The 22,582-nt window shown below is 31.3% G+C and overlaps 1 protein-coding gene across 1 annotated transcript in view; it reads left to right on the top strand.

Annotated features, from left to right (window-relative positions):
• The window catches only part of LOC100930434 (SH3 domain-binding glutamic acid-rich protein), a 97,146-nt gene that overhangs the window by 60,203 nt on the left and 14,361 nt on the right, over nucleotides 1-22,582 (top strand). The window contains 2 exon segments of the mRNA XM_031959200.1: nucleotides 19,943-20,017; nucleotides 21,262-21,354. Of these exon segments, the coding sequence (XP_031815060.1) occupies nucleotides 19,943-20,017; nucleotides 21,262-21,354 (168 nt within the window).

Here is a 22,582-nt window from a genome sequence, read left to right as displayed (position 1 = left end):
CAAACACAATATTAAGGATCAGGAGTAGATTACTATCCCAAGGAAAAAAATAGGAATAGTAATCATTTATCTTAGACAAAGTCAAAGTTAAAAAAAGATTCAATCAAAACAAAGAAATCGATATTATATGTCAGCCATATCAATGTTGTTTTAGACTATTCAAAACAACTAGTAGTAGAAGGTTGAAATATTGCTATGGCATAGGAAATGAAGAGTTGATAGATTTAGAAAAATAAGGAAAGACTTGAACCTAAGAAGGACGATGTTATCAACTTTCAAAGAAAAAGAGTACAACTGTACTTACACAAATATATATGAATGTACATATGTATATATGTGTAAGATCATAGAAATCTATATATTTGTGTATATGGGTATGTATAGATAGCTATATGTATGATATATGCATATGTATATGTATACATAAATATATCCATGCTTAACTGCATCCTGTTTGGGAGAAGTGAGGAGGAAGAAAAGGGAAAAAATAGAGTTAAAAATGCATAGGAGAGAACAAAAGAAAACTTACAAAGAAGCAAAGAAATGATGGACAATTCTGAATATAATATGTTCCATTATTACATATGCTTTCTTGAAATGGAAATTTATTGTTACATATTTTGAATCCTTTCTTATGTTCTGTTGTGCACATGATATTTTTTCTTTTTCTGTTTTTCTATATTGTATTTAAATTTTAAATAAATGCTTTTGAAAAAAGAGAAAGAAAAGAATAATTCATATCTAGGGTTTTAACAAAAGGGGATTAATAAAGTCTTTTAAAAAAAGATATTCAATCTACAGAATGGTAGATATCAGATGCAGAATAGCTATTTATTTCCTCTACCAAAAATGAATGCTTAAAACACAAATGAATCATAAATTCACACCAACATATATTTGAAATATTAACTATAATCTACCAACTTTATTATATTCTTCTAGGAGGTAGAAAGAATTTTCAAGAGACTTTTGGCACTGTTGATCAGATTTTATTTTCCTCTCACCAGTACTGTCCAAACAGTATTTTAAAATTCTGCTTTTCTGTCCAGCCAAGGGTATAAGCTTGGTCTTGATAGTGGTCATTTCATTCTCCAAGAAGAATGAAGTTGTAATAAGAAATCTGTTGTTAGTTATCACTCAACTCTAGAGCTTTCTCACTGTATAATATATAGTGCCCTTCAAGGCAAGGAAATCCATAAAAGGATTATTCTTTTATCATCTATGGTTAGGGAACTCTATTGATTAGGTAGAAAGCAGATTGTTAGAGACTAGAGATCCATTTTCAAGTTCACCTAGGAAAACACATGCTCTTCCTGCCATATGCTAATAATCGTTACAGCTACAGTTAAAGAGTAGAAGAGATAAAAATACTCTCTTCTGTAACTGGGATGTCTAGTAGTGAGCTGGAAGTATGTCAAATGACAGAAAAGAAAATAAAAGAGATGTGACAAAATCTTTCTGAATAGGAGGCTCTTCCTGCCTGCCAGAAATCTTAGCACCTCACCTTATCAAAGGAGTTTGAAAGCTAAATTGTAGCGTGTTAAGAAGGGAATGAAAGGAAAAGAATTGGAAATACAGATTATAGATTGCCTTTTTACTAGCCACAAAATGGAGAAAAATATGGGATAATGGCTAGTGGAAATGCATAGATTAAGTGAGGTTTTTTTGAGAATGGAAGAGACATGAACATGTTTGAAGGCAGTAGAGGAAATAGCCAATAGGCAGGTGAAGATAGGTTAGAGGGTGGGATTAATGAGAAAACAAGCTGCTGCAAATGGTATAAAATGGGTTTGCTTCAAAAAGGAGTGTTATGGATGAAAGAAAAGATAGTGGCAGAAGGCTTCTGCATAATGTGGGTTAAAGAGGATAGGAGAAAAGGGAAAGGAAAAGAACTCATTTTTTTCAGTGAGATTAAGAAAAGTTCATATTTGACTAAGTTGGTAGAGGGAGAGCCATCACTTCCTTCAAGACAAACACTGGTAGAGCTAAAATGGCATATTAGAGGCAGCGACTCAGCTGAAGCCTCAACATTCTCCAAACAACTTTAAAATAATGTCTCAAATAAAAATTTTGAGTGACAGAGCTAACAGAAAGTCAGGATGAATTTTTTCCAACCAAAGAAAACTTGGTTATTTACAAGAGAGATCTGGACTGGAGGCCCATGCAGAATGCACACACCCAATGGCAGCAACGATGGCTACAGTAGCTGTAGCAGCTTTAGGAGCTCTTAACTTAAAAGACGTTAAGAAGATCAGCAACTGATTAGAAAGAGTATACAGGGGACCTGTTGCTGGCATTGAGTAACTGGTACTGATTGGCAACTGTGTTGCTCATATGCAGTGCTGGGAGACAGTTGACAATGCACAGAAGGGCACTTGTGGTTAGTCACAAAGGAGCAAGTTCTAAGGCAAAGAGGAATATAAAAGCAGGGGCCCTTTCTAAAGACAGATTAGGGAGGCAGTGAGTGACCAAACTCCTCTATAGATCACACCATCTTGGAAGCAATGAAAACTTGTAGCACCCCAGAACTAGCTCTGAAAATAGCAGTATGCAAAAGCCTGAAGCTTGAGAGATTATCTCGCTATCCCCAGAGGAACGGAACAAACTTTAACACAAAGATTCCCCAGGCAATAGCCTGGGGAAATGGGCAAACAATAAACGAAAAGAGAACTGGACCATAAAAAGTTACTAGGTGACAGGGAAGACCCAGACACAAACTCATAAGAAGATAAAGATGGGAAAACAATTATGACCAAAGCCTCAAAGAAAAAGTCAATGATGCTTCTTGTGAGTGTGACCATGGGCAAGTCATATACTTCCCTAAGCCTCAATTTCTTCATCTGAGGACCCTTCCAACTCTAGATTTTTCATTGAAAATCTCTTAATTGTTGATCTCATCAGCTCCCATGGTTTCAGTTATCATCTCTATATGGATTACTTTCAGATCTACTAGTGATACTAACCTGTCTCAACATCTAGTCTCATAACTCCAGCTATCTATTAAGTAGTTAGGTGGTTCAGGCCTGACTCTAAAGTCAGGAAAAATTGAAATCAAATCCAATCTCAGATATTTGTTTTATGTGTGGTCCTGGTGTAAACTATTTAACATATGTTTTTGTTAGTTTATTTATAAAATGAGGATAATCATCTTACTTCTCAGGTTTGTCATGAGGATCAAATGTAATATTTGTTAAATGTTTAGCCCAGAATCTGGCACATAATAGGTACTTAATAAATGGTTGTTCATTCTTACACACACACATTCCTGGCCAACTTCTGATCTTCAATCTCACATCTATCTTCAACTGCCTATTAGACATCTTGAATTGTTGAATGTATTGTAAACATCTTAAATTCAACACATCCCAAACTGAATTCATTAAATTTCTCCCTTTCTTTCCCTTTTCCTAACTTCCCAATTACTATTGAGGGTAGCATTATTCTCTCAATTACTCAGGCTTACAACCTAGATGGAATGCTCAACTCCTCACTCTCCTTTCCATCCTCATATTCAATTAGTTGTAAAATCCTGTCATTTTTACCCGAACAACATCTCTTGTATAAGTCGTTCTTTGACATAGCAACTATCCTGGTACAGACCCTCATCATCTCATGCCTGGACTTCTGAAATAAGCTAATCTCTCATGACTCCAATTCAACTGTCATTTTTATCTTCCTAAAGTTCATGTCTGATCATCCCGCCTATTCAGTAAATTCTATTGCCTTCAGAATCAACACAAAATGTTCTGTTTGGCTTTTCAAGTCTTCAGTAATTTTATTGCTTCCTATTTTTTCAATATTTTTCTTATGCCTTAGTCTTCTTCACATACTCTGTGATTTTCTTTTATATTACACTTCTTTTATTTTGCTTTCTTTTATATTGTACTTCATTTCTCAATGCTGAGCATTTTTTCTGCCTGTTCTCCATGCCTGAGATGTTCTCCTTCTAGGTTCACTGGTTTCCTCTCAGTTAAAGTCCTTTCTTTTGCAAGAAGTCTTTCCAAACTTCCTTAGTCTTAGTACCTTACTTTTGAACTGCCCTTAATTTAGTGTGCGTGGGTGTGTATCTATCAATTCTATATCTATCTTATTTGTATACAGTTGTTTGCATGTTATTGTGAGCTTCTTGAGAGCTGGTATTATTTATTTCTCTATATTTAGCATAGTGGCTGGGATAGAGTAGACTATAAATGCTTACTGACTTGCCATCGAGGGATAAGGAAAGGCATCATAAAATAGGTATAATACTATTGAAGGAGTATTAGTGGAAAATGTTGAAAATTTTGTTTTGGGATTTAGAAACAAAAGAGGGTCAAGGGACTGTAGACTATAAAAAAAAACTCATGAAAAAGTAGTAGGTATACTCTTGTCAAGAAGAGAGTTGTAAGTACTGAAAAATATCACAGAAAATAAAATTGACTGTATCTTAATGAAGTGGAAATAACCAGTTATTGAAAAAGGAGTTATTTCTAAATCAACTGCATCAGTACTGAAATAGGAGTTATTTCTAAATTAACCGTGTCAGCCAAACCATTGACCTATTATAACAGATCTTCAAGGTAAGCATCAACTTAGGAGGATAAAGCTGAGAAGACACTGTGTCTGTTTACAACAGCCCCATGGTGATTAAAATGGAAAATGAAACAAGAGAAAGGCTGATATGGATAATACCAGTTTCCTATGGAAATTAACAAATGTAAAACAACTACAATATTAAGGTCAACAGAGTATAGAAATGGACATAACCAGTATATATTTCCCAAATTGGAGGGAAAAAATAAATTTTTGGAAAGTTTGACATGAGACCTAGTTAAAGTAGGTCACTATAAGAACATTAAATGATGGAACTGGAAGAAAGACAGCAAGCAGATTAAAATGTGAAACAGGTATGTCAGCATTTCTATAACAAACTATTTTCTGAGATAGTGGAACCAATCCATCATCTCACATCCTGATGTGTTAAATGTAGAAGTGAAAATAGTTGTATAGAAAATGAAGATGGGAAGAAAAGCTGACCCTGAACTAGAAGAAAAATATTCTGAAGATGAAACAATTTTGAGGGTTTTGATTGGTTAATTCTTTTTTGTTTTGTTTTTTCATCTTGCATTAATTTTCATTTTTTTCAATTATCAAGTAATAATTATTCTTCTTCCTACTTGCTTCCTTAGGGATAAAAACCCAAAATCCTGTAAAAATATGCATCATCATGAAAAACAAATCCCAAAATTGTTTGTGTTCAATAATATCTCATTTTGCATGTTTAACCCATAACTTTCTGTGATGAGGTGAATAATATTCTTCACCCTTGGTCCTATGGATTCATGGTTGATCATTTTGATGATGAGTTGAAAAACTCTTAAAATTTTTCATTTTTACAGGGTTGTTACTAGTTAGATTGCTCTGGTTCTATTTACTCAGCATGAGTTAGTCAATAAGCATTTGTTGAATTATCTACTATATGCCATAAATTCATATAAGTCTTTCTACATTTCTTTGAGACTCTTCTTTTCATCAGTACAATTTATAGCAGCACAACTGTATAACATTACATTTCTTTGTTATAATTTGCTCAGTCATTTCTCAGTTAATGAGCACCTCATTAGTTTCTGGTTATTTGGCATTACAAAAAACATGCTATAAATATAATATTTTTATAAATAAATATAAAATAAATGTATAGATTATGAATATAAATTATAAAATAAATTTTTAAGTAAATGTAAATATTTTTGTATATATAATTTTTTGGAACTCTTTGGAGCTGTTGATCTTCTAATAGTATCACTGGTTCTAAGAGGATTCATGTTTTAATGACTTTTGTGATGTAGCTCCAAACTGTTTCACCAATAATGTACATTGCTTCCTGTGCTCCCCAAATTTTTCAACATTTGTCATCTTCCTTTTTTTGTCAACTTTATCAATCTGATGGGTGTAATATGGAACCTCTGATTTCTCTAATTTGCATTTCTCTAAATAGTGATTTGGTTCTTTTTTTTTCATATGCTATGGAAAGATTAGATTTCTTCCCTTAAGAACCGTCTTTTTTTATCCTTTGATTATTCATCAGTTGGGTAATTTCTCTTATTCTTATAAATTTCAATCAATTTCTAATATATCTTGGAAATGAGACCTTTACCAGAGAAACTTTCTACAAAGATATTCCCTCTCCCCTCAGCTAATTATCCCTTTTAATCCTAGCTATATTAAATTTATTTGTGTAAAACCTTTAAAACTTTCTATAATAAAAACTACCATATTTATTTTTTGTGGTCCTTTCTATTTCTTACTTTTGGTTATAAACCCCTTCTCTTACTATATCTTTACAAGATATTTTTTTTCTTGTTCCCTTAATTTGTTTTTGATGTAACCTTTCAGATATGGGTTATGTATTCATTTGGAACTTATCTTGGTATTTATATGGAATGAAATGTTAGTCTAAACTTGATTTATTTTTTGCTAGACAACTGTCTTGTACTTTTTCCAGCACTTTTTTTTTTTTTAATCAAACAGTGAGTCTATAATCCAGTATCTAGGGCCTTTGGGTTTATCAAAGGGAATCAATTCTTAAAATATTTGAAAAATAAAGAAACTGAATGGAGAAAAATGTGAAATTCCTTCTGGGGAAAACAACAGACCTAGAAAACAGGTCTAGGAGAGACAATCTGAGAATCATTGGACTCCCAGAAAAATACGATGAAAAAAGAGCCTGGACACTATTTTCCAGGAAATTATCAAAGAAATTGCCCAGAAGTCATAGAAACAAGGGGGTAAATAGCGTTGAAAAGGTTCATTGATCACCCACTGAAAGGGGATCCCAAAAATCAAAACCCAAAAAATATATGGCCAAATACAGAACCCTCAAACAAAGGAAAAAAATACTCCAAGCGGCTAGAAAAACCCAATTTACATATAAAGGGCCCAAATAAGGATCACCCAAGATCTGAGCATCCACATTAAAAGATAAGGGCCTGGAATATATATTCCAAAGGGCTAAGGAACTCGTATCAACCAAAATAACACCCAGCCAGAATAGCATCTTTTCCAAGGGAAGAAGATGGTCATTCCAAAAAATAATTTCACCTATTTTTGATGAAAAAACCAAGGAACTTAACAAAAGTTTGATCTCAAATAAGAACTCAAGAAAAATCGAAAGGTAAAGAAATCTTGGAACTATATTTCTGCTGTAAAAATTTAAAAATACAATATACCTTTTCAGAAATTAAAATTGGAAAGGACATTTTATAGAAAAAGGATAAAGTAAAATTACTATATCTCACAAAGAACAAAACCTAATATATCTGAAGAAAGAATGGAGGGGATGAATATATGGGTTTTTATTATAAAATTGACTTTAAGAAAAATTTAGACTATTCAATATCCTTTGGGCTTCTCCCCATCTCATTGAAAATGAGAAGGAAAATGAAAAAGGAAGGAATAAGCTAACAGAAGGGAATACAGAAACGAGGGAAAGGAGTAAGATAGGGAACTCTAAGGGGGGAAGAGGATACTAAAAAAGGGAGGGCTTAAAGAAGCAAGTGGTACTCCCAAGTTTAAACTAGGAAAATTAGGTAAGGGGAAAGAAGGAGAAAAAGCATAAATAAGGGTTAACAAGATGGCAATTAAACAGAATGAAATTTTAACCATAAATTGAATAGATAACTCCCCCATAAAAAGAAGCATTAGAGAAGGTTAAAGCAGAATCCTACAATATATTTTTTACAGGAAACACACCTGAAGCAAGGAGAATACATCAGAATAAAGGTAAAAGATGGAGCAAAATCTACTATGCATCAGGTAATCAAAAACAGGGTAGCCATCCTATCCAGATCAAAAAAAACAAAAATTATCTAATTAAAAAAGATAAGGAAAGGCACTGTATCTTATAAAAGTATAAATAATGAACAATATCAATATTAAAATATATCAATTATAAATCTAAATTCTTAAAAGAAATTAAAAACCAAGAAGAAATAGATACAAAAGTATAATAGTGGGGAATCTCAACTCACTCTCAAATTAGATAAATCAAATCACAAAATTTGCATTTCTCAAATTAATAATGACTTGACATCCTACTAGAAATAGTTTTAATTTCTTCATCTAAATTGTCTTTCATTCCGACCATTTATCAAATGGAGAATCATTTTTATAAATTAGAGTCCTTCTCTTATATTTTAGAAATAAGGCCTATGGAACCTTTATTTAAAATTTTTCCCAGTTTATTGCTTCCCTTCTAATCTTGTCTGCATTAGTTTTGTTTATACAAATTTTCAATTTGATATAATCAAAATTTTCTATTTTGTGATCAATAATGATCTTTAGTTCTTTGATCATAAATTCCTTCCTCTTCTACAGGTTTGAGAGGTAAACTATCCTATGTTCTTCCAATTTATTTATAATCTCACTTTATCCTGGGTCATGAACCCATTTGACCTTCTCTTGGTTACATTTAAGTGGGTCTCCAATTTCTCCATACTAAATTCCAATTTCCCCAATTTTTGTCAAACATGAGTTCTTACCCCAAAAGCTGGGGTCTTCAGGTTTTCAAACACATTGCTGTTTTGTCCTTTAATCCCTATTCCCGTCAATAGTCTATTTCAGCTAATACCAAATGGTTTTGGTAACTGCTGCCTTATAATAAACAGACCTTAAGATAGGACCTTCATTTAATTTTTCATTAATTCCTTTAAATTCTTGACCTTTTTTTTCCATATGAACTTTGTTTTATTTTCAAGGTCATTAAAATAGTTTTTTTAAAGTCATTGGTATATCTAAATAAATGAATTAGTTTAGGTATATTTATCTTTATATATTTTCTCACCTATCCAGGCATTTTTTTCCAATTGGTTAGATCTGACTTTATTTGTGTGGAAAGTGTTTTAGTTTTGCTCATATAGTTTCTGATTTTCCCTTGACATATAGATTCCTAAATATTTTATACTATCAGTAGTTATTTCAAATGGAATTTCTCTTTGTAACTCTGTTGGATTTTGTTAGTGATATATAAGAATGCTGATGACTTATGTGGGTTTATTTGTATCCTGCAACTTTGCTAAAGGTGTGGATTATTTCTAATAGCTTTTTAGTAGAGTCTCTGGGATTCTCTAAGTATACCATCATATCATCAGCAAAGAGTGATAATTTGGTTTCCTAATTACCTACTCTAATTCCTTTAATCTCTTTCTCAACTCTTATTGCCAAAGCTAGCATTTCTAATACAATATTGAATAGTAATGGTGATAGTGGCAACCTTGTTTCACTCTTGATCTTATTGGGAATGGTTGAAGTTTATTACCATTATATATGATGCTTACTGATGGTTTTAAATAGATGCTACTGATTATTTTAAGGAAAAGACCATTTATTCCTATACTCTCAAGTGTTTTTAATAGGAATGGATGTTGGATTTTATCAAATGCTTTTTCTGCATCTATTGAGATGATCATATGGTTTTTGTTAATTTGGTTATTTATGTGGCTAATTATACTAATAGTTTTCCTAATATTGAACCAGCCTTGCATTCCTGATACAACTCCTACTTGATCATGGTGTATTACCCTGGGGATCAAAATCATATTCTACAATAGATCTCATCTATGGTCATTCTGATGGAAAGATTCAAAAAATACAAGATACCAATGTGCTTATTTTTATCCAATTATAGCTTTTTTTAATTGAGTAGAGCAAAACACAGTCTTAAAGCCCTTTTCTAATAAAGTGTTTCTCAAGCACAGGTCAAGTATGTTCAAAATTTATCAATAACTGCAACAATAGAGATATATTGTTCAGTAATATTCTATTAATTTTTAAAATTCTATTGAGAAATTTTGTTTTGATACAATAAACAGAATGAAAGGAATTGGCACAGGCCCTCAAAGTCATCATAATAAAACAAGAATAACTGCATCTGCCAATTGATCATTCAGTCTTTGAAGTTTTGAAGATTTGTAATCAGCTGACAAGTGGCAAAACTGGAAAGGATGACAAACGACTAATGTGTGGATGCAGATGGAATCAGAGCAATCAATATATAATTAGGCTTACAGGTTTGAGGATAATGTGATTTTTTTTTGTGTGTGTGTCCTCAGTGCCCTTACATAGGAGATAATTGGGTGCATAATAACCTCATACCTGAAAGGAGAGCTCTAGGTATTGTGCTTAGGGCTGAAATGTGGTTTCAATGACTAAAAAGAATGTGTAGATTCAGCCCCAAGGCTACTAGTCATGTAGTAAGAGAAATAAAACAAGTGTATGGAAGAAAATAAAAGGCAAATTGGGAAACCCTTGCACGTGTTAATTCAAAGCATTCAGGGGTCGAAAATAGAGGGTTCAATAATGAAATGAAATGAACTATATGTAGCTTTATTTTTCCCAGAGTCCTTAGTTTGTCGTTTTCTTTGCCCTGAAGACCCTTCCAGCTCCAAGTGTATTAGTTTGAAATGAAATGAAAAATGAAAATCCTGTTTAAATTCCATCTTGACTTTTTCTTTTATGTGTGTGAAATAGGAAGGAATGCACTTTTAGTCCCAATGCTATAGATGAGACTGAGTAGCTTAGAAATGTGAGAACTGAGATTTGATATTGCTCCTAAAGTCTTCTGGTATCCAAATAAAGACCTAGGTAGTAATGAAGTGATACGAGGGAAGGACAGTGAAAAAAGGTTTAGGACTGATTGGGGGTAGGGGGGGGGAGGAGAATTTCCCCAAAGAAACTGAGCAGAGGTAACTCTAAATATGAAACCTATTCTCTCAGCATTTGCTGAAGAAATTTCTGTGAGCCCTAAAATGGACAATTCCTTTCCTTTTTGTCCCCTTCTTTTTTACTAATTAGGAAAAGGTTTGAAGAAAAAGAATTTGATCCACACTATAGGGAATCCTGCAAATTGGAGTTTGAAATCTTCCTACAATTTTCTTGGTGTTTGCACAATCAATACTGATTGTTTCCATAATTCACTTAATATTTAAAAAATATGTGTATGTAAGTGCCTTGACTAGGGGAAGAAGAGTTCAAACATAGATTGGGAGCTTGAAGAGTGGAATAAGAGGAAGTTCTCATTTATTTATTTATTTTGGTATTTTGAAGAGCAAATTGCAAATTATAATTTATCTATCTCTCCATAAAAATCTAGTAACTAATTATAGTTTGTAGGTGGAAAAAGAATATAATATATTCTCTTCTCTGCAAATTAGTTAGTTATTTGTAGGAATATCTCCTTTCTATAAGTAATAAAAAAACAGGGAATGTGCTGGTTCAGATAAATACATATTAGCTGTTCCAGCACCACCATGTGGAATTTGAATACCTACCACGCAAACCATTTATTAAATATCCATCTGTTTTCACTGTAGTTGTCATTTTCTATATTCTTTTGGCTCTCTTTCTTTAATTGTATTATTTTACACTTACTCATATTATCAATTCATATGCTACTATAATAATTATTACATTTATGTGCTACAATTTGTTTAAACATTTTCTACTCATCAGGCACATACTTTCCTTACAGCTTTTTGCTATTACTAACAGTATAGCCGGCAATATTTTTGGAATTAAAGTTCTTTTTCTTACTGTTAATAATAAACTCTTTGTAGAATAAACTCAATAATTGGATCACTGGGTCAAAAAGTATGAACACTTTAGTAACTTTTCTTCTCTATCTTCCTATAGAGCTCCAAAATTTAATACTTTCATCTTTTATCATCTTTGTCAGTTTGATAAGTAAAAGATAATATATCTTAGGGTTTTTATTTGCATTTATTTGATTTTATTAATGATTTTGTTTTTAAACATTTTATTGGGGTTTTTAATAAATTTAGATGATTATTAATAGTTTGAATTTTAAAATAATCCTTATTGTTTGCCTAATTACACATTGGGGAATTACTCTTTATCATATAAATTTGTGCTTTTTTCCATATTAATTTTGGATGTCAAATATTTTAGTGAAATGTTTAAATGAAAGTTTATTCGTGTTCTAAAAATACTGGGTTAGGATATAAACTTATTTATAAAATTTATATTAATGATATTATTGTATAATTATATTATAAAAATTTATAAAAAATCTTATAAAGAAGAATAACAAATAATTGATTATAAACTGTATTGTTTTATGGAGCAGAGGAAGCAATAAAAGATTAAGCAATTTAAAAGTTGAAAAACAAGAAGAATCTAAAACGTGAAATGAATAAAAAGAATAAGTTGGAAAGATTTGTAAAATATAGCAAAGTACATTCCTTCAAAGAAATATGAATACATGGATTTGAATATAACAAACAATTAATTTAGGATTTGAATATAACATAAAATTTCAGATCAGATTCAAAACAATAGAGATCACACATGATGGAATATAACACCAGGATATTTCAGATGAATATAACAAAATTTCAGATGGATAAGGAGATTAAAATATCACAAGAGGAAGCAATGATGGGAAATGCATTCTAGAGTATTTCAAAGAGAAGATCTTTGGGAGGATATAATATGGCACTAGAAATGATTTCAGAATCAAAGAAGATGGAAACAAGAAATCCAGATGATATTAATGTTGAAAAAAGACACCTGAGAGAACAGCTCAGTTCAGTTTTCAGGATGCCTATCTTCCTATGAATATGTGAATAAAGAACATTCTTGATTAAAGTATTATGAACGACAAGTAGGCTATCTCAAATGATATTCAACAGTAATCACATTTACAATTAAATGAAAGTAGGGAATAAAAAAATTCTATTATGCTTATTGTTTGTTAATTCTGAAAAAAATATATGATTTGGTAGAACAAATCACTACCTCATAAGCTGTTTAATGATATGTCTCCAATTCATACATAAAATCATTCAAGATTCCATAGAAGATAAGAAAATAGAAATAGTTGTGTGCAGTGATCTCTAATTACAAACATAACATGAGACATACAATTAGAAGATACATAGTTCCTGAATATATTTAACATTATGAGAGAGGAGATTATCAAGTTTAAGAGAGATTCCCTATGACAAGGTTTTCCAAGTGCTCCTGTTTAGCATGACATTTTGCTAATTGCATTAAGATCCAGCTCTTTGCAGAACTTCTTGGAAAAGATCTCTCAGAAGAGTTAGGACAGACCAGCCACAAAGGAAAGATTAAGTGAATAAATAATGTATATTGTCTAGATGACAACAAGCATTTAATTGGAAAATCTGTATAAGTTCTCTATCAAAGTATACACCCAGATCAGATATTCTCAGATGAACAATGAGTTATACTCAAAACTGAACAACAAAAGAATATTCTGGATTGCTTTTAGCAAATTATAAAGCTTCTTTAATATTCCTTGAGCTTTCCATGAAAACAGAGGTCTTTTAATTCCAGTATTCCATTACTGTTGCTTCCTGGCAATGAGATATAGAATATAGTTATTTTGAAGATTAAAGATCAATATCACACATAGGGAAGTGAAGAGATGTACTGTGAGTGTGAGCAGACTGCAACATATAACCAACCAATGAGGAACTTCAAAGGAAAAGAGTAAAAGAAATCATTAAGGAATTATATGATAGCAAGAAAAGATGACCTGGTCATGTAGTGAAAGTGAAAAATAATGGGTAGTCAGCTAGATTGTACCTATGGTATCCTTATAATGTCAGGAGAAAGTGAACAAACCCTTTATCATATAGCATGTAGTATGACTAACATGTGAAAAAAGTTGTACAATATAGGTAAGCTTGAATGGTTGATAATCTCTCCTTAGAGGAAGCTTTCAAACCGTGAGATCACAGATCCATTTGAGTATTTGAGAATTTAAAGAATTTTTTTCCCTACCATAACTTTTCCTTTTCTATTTGCATTAACAAAAGCTGTTAAATTCTATATAATTGAAATTGCCTGTTTTTCTTATTATAACATGTGCAATATTATGTGTAAAACACATTTTATGAATATTAGTGTGTCTAGTCATGGACTCAAAAAAACTTTGATTCAAATTATGCTTCCAACCACATATTGGTTATGTTGCCATTGACAAGTCACTTTTTTCAGTGCCAGGAAAATCTCCAAGACTAAGTTACAGATAAATTGCTTGTTGATTTATATTGGTAGAGGGAGGGAGTTTCTACATTGGTGGTTCCCCTATCCATAAAAATCATACCCTGAATCAAATAAAAAAATGTGTTGGTGATAAATTCATTCTTTATTTGCTTTTTTGGCACGACATCTTTATTTAGATGATCTATTCACTGGAAATTTATTGTAAGATAGGGAGTAAGCTGCACAAAATTTTACTATAACGTCTCTTCGTATTCTAAGAACACTGCAAAGCATTTTTATTTACCCCAAGCACCACATGGACATAAAGGCTCATCTTTTTAATACTAGTTTTATAGTCAATGTTGCTGTTTCAGAAAGAGAACAATGGAGAAGTGTGTGGTAGGTATGGTCATGGTAAATCATAAAACAAAGACCTCTGAAAATAAATGATAATAAAGATTGTCATTATGTATTTGTTTGGTAGGAAAATGATAAGTTAGTCATATGTCAAGACAAGGGGTTAGTGTATAGCCAAAGGACTCTGCTGATCCTTTAGGATATTGGGAAAAAGCAAAGAAAGTTTCCAAGCACGTTGGGTGTATCCCCTGGGATGAACATGGAAAAACATGAACAAGAAATACATATGATAGACATGAATTATGGTCTGCATCATTTGAACAGAATTCCTGAATCACTGATTACAGATCCATTTGAACATTTAGGTATATAGTATAAGGCAGGACTTCTTAAACTTTTTCCACTTGCAACTGCTTTGCACCTGAGAAATTTTTATGTGACCTCAAGTATATAGGTATATAAAATAGGTAGACAAGTTAAACATTTGCTGATAATAAGTTATAATTTTGTGACCTATATATTCAGTTATGAGACCCCATATGGTGTCATAATCCACAGTTTAGGAAGCTTTGGTCTAAGGTGTTGGTTTCGGCCATTTTCAGCCAAACTATCATCTTGTTTTCTTAGGCATTATTGAGTAGAGAATCTTTTCCCTAGTTTTGACTTTCACATTTTATCCCTGTCTTTTCTTTCTTCCCCTTCCCTGAGATAGTAAGCAGTTAGATATAGATTATATATACGTACAGTTATGTAAAACATTTCCATATCAGTCATTTGTACAAAAATATTCGAATAAAGAGAAAAAATAAGAAAATGAAAAGTAGCATGATTCTGTCTGTATTCAACCAATGTTATTTCTTTCTTGGAGGTGGAGAATATGCTTCATTAGTCCTTTGGGATTGTCTTGGATCCTTGTGTTGCTGAGAATAATTGACCCCTTCACAGTTCTTGAGTAAAAAATGCTTTTGTTACTGTGTGCAATGTTCTGATTCTTTTTACTTCACTATGCCTAGGTCATGTACATCTTTCCAGGTTTTTCTGAAATCTTCCTCTTTATCATGTCTTATTGCACAATAATGTTTCACTACAATCATATACTACGACTTGTTTAGTCATCCCCCCAAAGTTGGAAATACCTTTGATTTCCCATTCCTACCTACCACAAAAGGAGCTGCTATAAATATTTTTGTATAAATAGGCATTTTCCTTTTCTTTTTGTATATGTTTGGGATATAGAACTAGTAGTGATATTGTTGGATCAAAAAATATGTACGATTTTATAGCACTTTGGGCATAGTTCCATATTTCTCTTTAGAATGGTTGGGTTATTTCACAGCTCCATCAACAGTGCATTAGTGTCTCAGTTTTTCCACATCCTTTCAAAATCCAATATTTTCCTTTTTAGTCATTTTAACCAATCTGATAGGTGTGAGGTGGTACCACAGAGCTGTTTTAATTTGCATTTCTCTGATCAATAGTGATTTAAGGCATATTTTCACATAATTGTTGATTCTTTTGATTTCTTTGTTCAAAAACTGCCTATTTCATATTCTTTGATCATTTATTGATTGGAAAATTACTTGTATTTTTATAAATTTGACTCAGTTTTATATGTAGTTGAGAAATGAGGTCTTTATTAGAGACACTTCTTGCAGAAATCAACTTCCTGCAGTTTTCTGCTTTCCTAATAATTTTGGTTGCAATGGTTTTATTTGTGTAAAAATTTTTTAATTTTATATAATCAAAATTATATATTTTATATTTTGTAATGCTATCTCTTCCTTGATCCTAAATTCTTCCCTAATACATACATTTGACATATAAACTATTCCATGCTCTCTACTTTGCTTATGGTAGCAACATTTATATGTAAAAATATACCTCTTTTGACATATGGTATGAGACTTTCATCTAGACCTAGTTTCTGCCATATTGTTTTCCAGTTTTCCCCAGAGGTTTTTGTCAAATAATGAGTTTTGTTCCAAAATTTTGGATCTTTGGGTTTATCATACACTATATTACTATGGTTATTTACTATAATGTAATTTGTACTTAATCTATACCTCTGATCCATTACTCTATTTCTTAGCCAGTACTAGATTATTTTTATAATCATCCCTTTATAATACATTTTGAGATCTTTAACATTTTCTTTCACATTTTAATTGATTTTCTTGATATCTTTGAGCTTTTTTTATTCCAAATGAATTTTGTTATTATTTTTTCTAGCTTTATAAAATAATTTTTGATAGTTGATTGGTGTGACATTGAATAAATGGATTAATTTAAATAAAATTGTCATTTTTGTTATATTGGCTTAGTTTTCTCATGAGCAATTAATATTTTCCCCATTGTTTAGATCTGAGTTTATTTGTGGAAAAAAGCATTTTATAGTTGTGTTTCTGTAGTTCTTGGGTTTGTTTTGGTAGATAGACTCCCAAATATGTTATATTATTTACAGTTATTTTAAATGGAATTTCTCTTTCTAGCTGGTGGACTTTGTTGATAGTATATAAAAATGCTGATGATTTTGTGGATTTATTTTGTATCCTGCAATTTTGCTAAAGTTGTTAATTTCTAGCAGTTTTTTAGCTGATAATCTTGGATTCTCTAAATATATCATCATATCATCTGTAAAGAGCAATAGTTTTATTCCTCATTGCCATTGTAATTCATTTTATTTTTTTTTTCTCTTCTTATTCCTATAGCTACCATTTCTAGTATATTAAATACTAGAAATGATAATGGGCATCCTTGCTTTACCCCTGATTCTATTGGGAAAGATTCCACCTTATTCTTATTTCAATAGTGCTTACTGACAGATTTAGGTAAATATTACATTAAAATATTAGGCAATATTTTAAAGAAAGTTCCATTTATTCCCATGCTCTCTAATGTCTTCAATAAAAATGGGTGCTACATTTTGTCAATGGCTTTTTTTTTTTTTTTTTTTTTTTGGTGTCTACTGAGATAATATAATTTCTATTGGTTTCCTTATTGATATGGTCAATTATGCTGATAGTTTTCTCAATATTGAGCTGGCTCTGGATTCTTGGTATAAATCCCACCTGGTCAGAGTATATGATCCTTGTGATATATTGCTATTATCTTTTTTTTTTCTGGTATTTCATTAAAATTTTTTTGCTTCAATGTTCATTAAAGAAATTAGTCTACAATTTTCTTTCTCTATTTTGGCTCTTCCTGGTTTAGGTATCGTACTGTCATAAAAAAATTTGACAGGATTCCTTCTATTTTTCCAAATAGTTTATATAGTATTGAAATTAATTATTATTTAAATGTTTGGTAGAATCCACTTGTAAATTCATCTGCCTCTGGAGATTTTTTCTTAGGGAATTCATCATGGCTTGTTCAGTTTCTTTTTCTAAAATGGATTTAGTCAAGTGTTTTATTTCCTCTTTTGTTAATTTGGATAATTTATATTTTTGTAAATACTCATCCATTTTGATTTCATTGTTAGATTTATTGGCATATAGTTGGTCAGAATACCTCCTAATTATTTTATTTTCTCTTCATTGATGGTCATCCTTTTTATTTTTGATACTGGTAATTTGCTTTTCTTCTTTTTTTTTTTCTAATCAAATTAGCCAAAGATCTTTTTGTGGGTTCTGTCACTCTAGAATCCATTTAGCGAATATAATGTTGTTTCTAAGGGAAATTGGGAGAGCTCAGGCAACTTCCTGATTTCTCACCTCATTTTCAGTATTCTTTACTTTTAAAGAACTGTCTAGGTTTTAAAGTATGAAATCTTGTAAGATTCTCATAAGATAGTTCACTTGTAAGATTTTTTTTGAATTTTTTGACAGTTGCTCCTTTTTTTCTATTCCTTCTAAGCTTTTATCTATTTGATATTCATTTGATAATTTCAAATATTTATTTATCTGACCTGGATTGTTTATTTCAAATTTGCTTATTATTTAAAAATCTTATTTAACAGGGTTTTTAAGGTGATTTTTTTGCTTTGGTTCAGATATTACCTTTCATTTTAGAATAGATTTGACTATGGGAAGAGCTGTTTTTCAGTGTTTTTTAATTAAATTAAATATAAATACTCAAGACACTATATTGGAGTCAAAATAGTAAATTGACAACCTCTTTCCTCAAAGACCTTAAATTCTCTTGGGGGAGGCAATAAAACACATGTCATAAGAGATATAAAGTAAAATATTATGGGATAAAGGAAAGATACAGAAGAGAAAATGAGCTAGAACAATTTGAAGATAAAAATAATCCATTCATTTTGAGGATTACTTTGAGGAGGCTTTTTATTTTATCCCTCTTTTATTGTTCAATTGAAAGAAAGGGGAAATGGAAGTATCATATAGTAAATGTAAGTAAATAAATAACAAAATAATTCAAGTGACTCAGTTTTATAGAATTGTTCATAAAAGTCTAGTGTAAAACAAATTATAGTTAGAAAGCACCCCAAAATTAAGACTAAAAATAGACACCTGGTTAGAAGCACAGACTCACAATCAACTGATTATACTTCACACTTATTAATTATGTTAAATTATTCCAGATCAATTAAAAAAACCCTTTTCATTCATATTATCTATTCTAACCAATCTAAAATGGCCACTGCATTGGTTCACACTATGTACATGATTAGCATTGAAAAAAAAATTAGTGATGAAATGTTTGTCGTGTGTGTTTGTCTACCTTATTATTTATAGAAACCCTTGAACTATTTAGTGGAACTAAGGGTTCCATAGGACAAAATTTTGCCAAATGGTATTTTAAAGCTGAGGGCACTTTCCTTTTTATTGTTTTAAATATATATTCAGTACCTTATGCTTGAAAATTATTAAGCTAGAGATGAAAAACTGGGTACAAATTCAGTTGACTTTTAAAAGACTGTTACCTTGTCATATAATCATCACAATGACAAAATGTGTGTTTCCTGAGTATCATGTGAATGCGCATTATGGATATGTCTTTGAACTGAATTGAAAAATGGACCAGTTGTTTTGAATCGGTTAAACATAACCTTTCATGGTTTTCCCCATATGTAAAAAATGAATTGTAGTATGAATTACGATGAATTATAATAGTTCACTGCCAGTTTTGTGTTGCGGTTTGTAAGCCAATATAAATATTCTAGGTCAGAGAATACTCAAAGATATATTGTGGGTACTGACAATTCTCTTAGTCAAATTGTACCAAAATAAAATAAAGGGGAAAAAGAGCAATACTTAATTAAGTATATGTTTTAATATGTATCAATGACTTCTCAGTTTTGCGACATATTTCTAGGTCTAGAAAGAGCATAATTTAATAAAACTAGCAATAAGTATAGACTAAATAAATTCCTGTATGCCTACTAAGCAGATCTATGAGTTGAAGCAAATCAGTTTACCCCTGCTATTTCAATTTCCCTGCAAAATATGGATAATAACTATAATACTTAGCTATCATCTAGCACTTTTATGATGAAATAACATGATAAAAGTAAAAATATTTTGAAAAAATATTAAATGCTATATAAATGTAAGGTATTAATATTCCTTTTTAGAGTTTTCCATATTTTCAAGTGTTCTTGGTTTTATTTGTGATACAGGTGGCAGAAACAACTGAGGAAACATCAACTCTTCCGAATGGTGAACTTGTGGGAGGGGAACAGAATACTACAGAAGTAATGCTTTTTTTATACCTTCTCTCCCAACCCTCAATCTTTTCAGAAACTCTTATCCTAATCTTTTCATTTATTTAATTTCAAAAATTTCTGTAGTTGTGATGTTTCTAACTAACCTGGTTTCTTGGACCATATCAGTTTTCCAAAGATTTATTTCCTTGTCTTCAGGATTTCCTGAACTATCTTAGGATAACCCCATTTAAAGTCCTGAAAATTCTTTTTTACCTTTGATTTATCTTCTCTAATCTGCTTCATTTGATTGAAATAAGTACAATGGCTTAGTTTTCTGTCTATCTGGTAAAGTTTTAACATCTCCACATATTACTATAGACAAAAATATGGGCACTTGTATATTGTCCCACTTCCATCTATACTCCTATCCATACATTCAGAAGGCTATGTGTTCCAGAACTCCAAGGTAGAGGCTTCTATCATCCCCTTTCATGAACTGTGAATCCCTGGGCAAGTTAGTTAACTTCTTATTCCTACAGGTGCCTCTGAATAAGTTTTAGAACAAATGCTGACTTGCAATGACAAAGGGATTTTCCTCATCAGGACTACCTTGTGTCAAGGAAATAAAAAGCCCGATAATAAAAAATAACAAATAGTTTACTAGGACAAAGAACTATGTACTCTACCTAAGACATAATGATTAAGAAGAAAAGATTTAATCTTAGCCAGATAATCCTTTATGCCTGGAAGCTATAATATTTAATTACCAGTTCCCAAGATCTTCTCTGGCATGACATGCAAATGAAGTTGAGACTAAACAAAAGTAAGTAGAGAAGGTAAGACTCCCAGGCCAAATTCCTTCCTTTGTTACATATTTCTGTCAGCAGCAAAATTCTCTAGCTTTGATGATATATTTTTGACAGAAAAAACTTTACCGTCACCTTAATCATGTAATAAGTGAGAACAGAACATTTCTCAAATAAGGGAAGGGTCATGCCACGGGATACCGTATTCTGGTTGCTTAATTAAGTGTAACTATTCTGTATTGGGAAAGAAAAGATCAATGAATTGGGCATGCAACTAAACAAGTTAGGAAAAGAGCAAATTAAAAGCTTCCAATTAAATATCAAATTAGAAATCTTAAAATCAATGGAGAAATTAATAAAATTAAAAGTAAGAAAACTATTGAACTAATAATAAAACTAAGAGTTGATTTTATGGAAAAAACACCCAACAAAATAGACAAACCTTTGATTAATTTGATAACTATACTATGTGTTTCCTTTGTTCAGGGAACAGACAGTGCTGAAGTAAGTGATAAAAATGAGGTGCCAAAAGAAGACGTGGAAGATGTAGACAATCCTACTGAATCAGAAGTAAAACAGGTAAGTGGTTTCCATTTCCCCATTTTTAGTTTTCATTTAAAAAATTCATATTGATATGGGGGATATCAAATAGTTCTTAATTTTTAAAACCTTATTTTCTGTTAGGTCTATGAATTCTTTCAAATTTGGATGGTGCTTATTGAGAAATTGTAGTAAATTAGAATATCTAGGGTTTCTGGGTTGATTATATAATCCCAGTTCTGACTTGAAATTGAGGATTGTGTTTCATGGTGATATATACCTTAATAGTTTCAATGTGAACTAGATCTTACTTCCAGCACCTACACTGGAACTTCCCTTCCTTTCTCCCCTCCCCTAACCAAAAACCAAATATGTGGAGTTTGGTTTGTATAAAACTTAAGCATAGTCTATAGTTATACTTTTAGTGTCATAGGTGAAGAAGCCATGATTAAAGGTGAGATTTTTGGAAATTTTGACATGTGTATATTTCAGTAATTATTCAGTAGAGTCAATTGTCTATCTAGCTGAGTGACTGTCAAAGTAAATCTCGAAGTTTGTTACATGCTTTATTTTATTTTATTTTTGTGCTAGATTTCCAAATTCATTGAAATAGACAAGTTTTAATGAAATGACTCCCTCTGCCACTATAATTTTATAATTATAAAGAGAAAAAATACACTTGTATATTTATAAAGTAATTTTATAGTCCTTAAGGTTGTCTGGGGACACTGAAATTTAAGTGACTTGTTTATGGTCACACAACTTGTGATTATCAGAAGGAAGATCATTCATTCTGAACCAAGGTAGTTTTTGACATTGGGAAAATTACCAACAGTACTTTACAGAAGAAAAAATATCTCAGACTGCCATTATTAAGCAAAAACCATTATAAGTCTGAACGTGATAGAACAAAAAAGAAACTAATGAGTTTGTTTCCCTCTGATTAGAGAAGATGGAAGGTAGATAGTGATAAGGTCCTCTCAAATTCTGTACTTAAGGAAATTACCAGTATTGACCATCTTATCATTTCCACCTGTCTTCATTTTTTGTAATTCATTGTTAGGTGACATAGTAGATAGAGTACTGGGCCTTGAGTCAGGAAGACCCAAGTTTAAATCCAGATTCAAGATACTTACTAGCTGTGTCTTCCTGAACAAAACACTAATTTTGTTTTTGCTTCAATTTCTTCAACTCTAAAATGGAAATAAATAATAGTATTTTCCCTGAAGATCTGTTGTGAGGATCACATGAGATAATACTTTTGAAA

This window comes from Sarcophilus harrisii, chromosome 3 (assembly GCF_902635505.1).
Source record: "Sarcophilus harrisii chromosome 3, mSarHar1.11, whole genome shotgun sequence".
Lineage (NCBI taxonomy): Eukaryota > Metazoa > Chordata > Mammalia > Dasyuromorphia > Dasyuridae > Sarcophilus > Sarcophilus harrisii.
The sequence above is the reverse complement of the archived record's forward strand: the minus strand, read 5'-3'. Positions and strand labels throughout refer to the sequence as shown.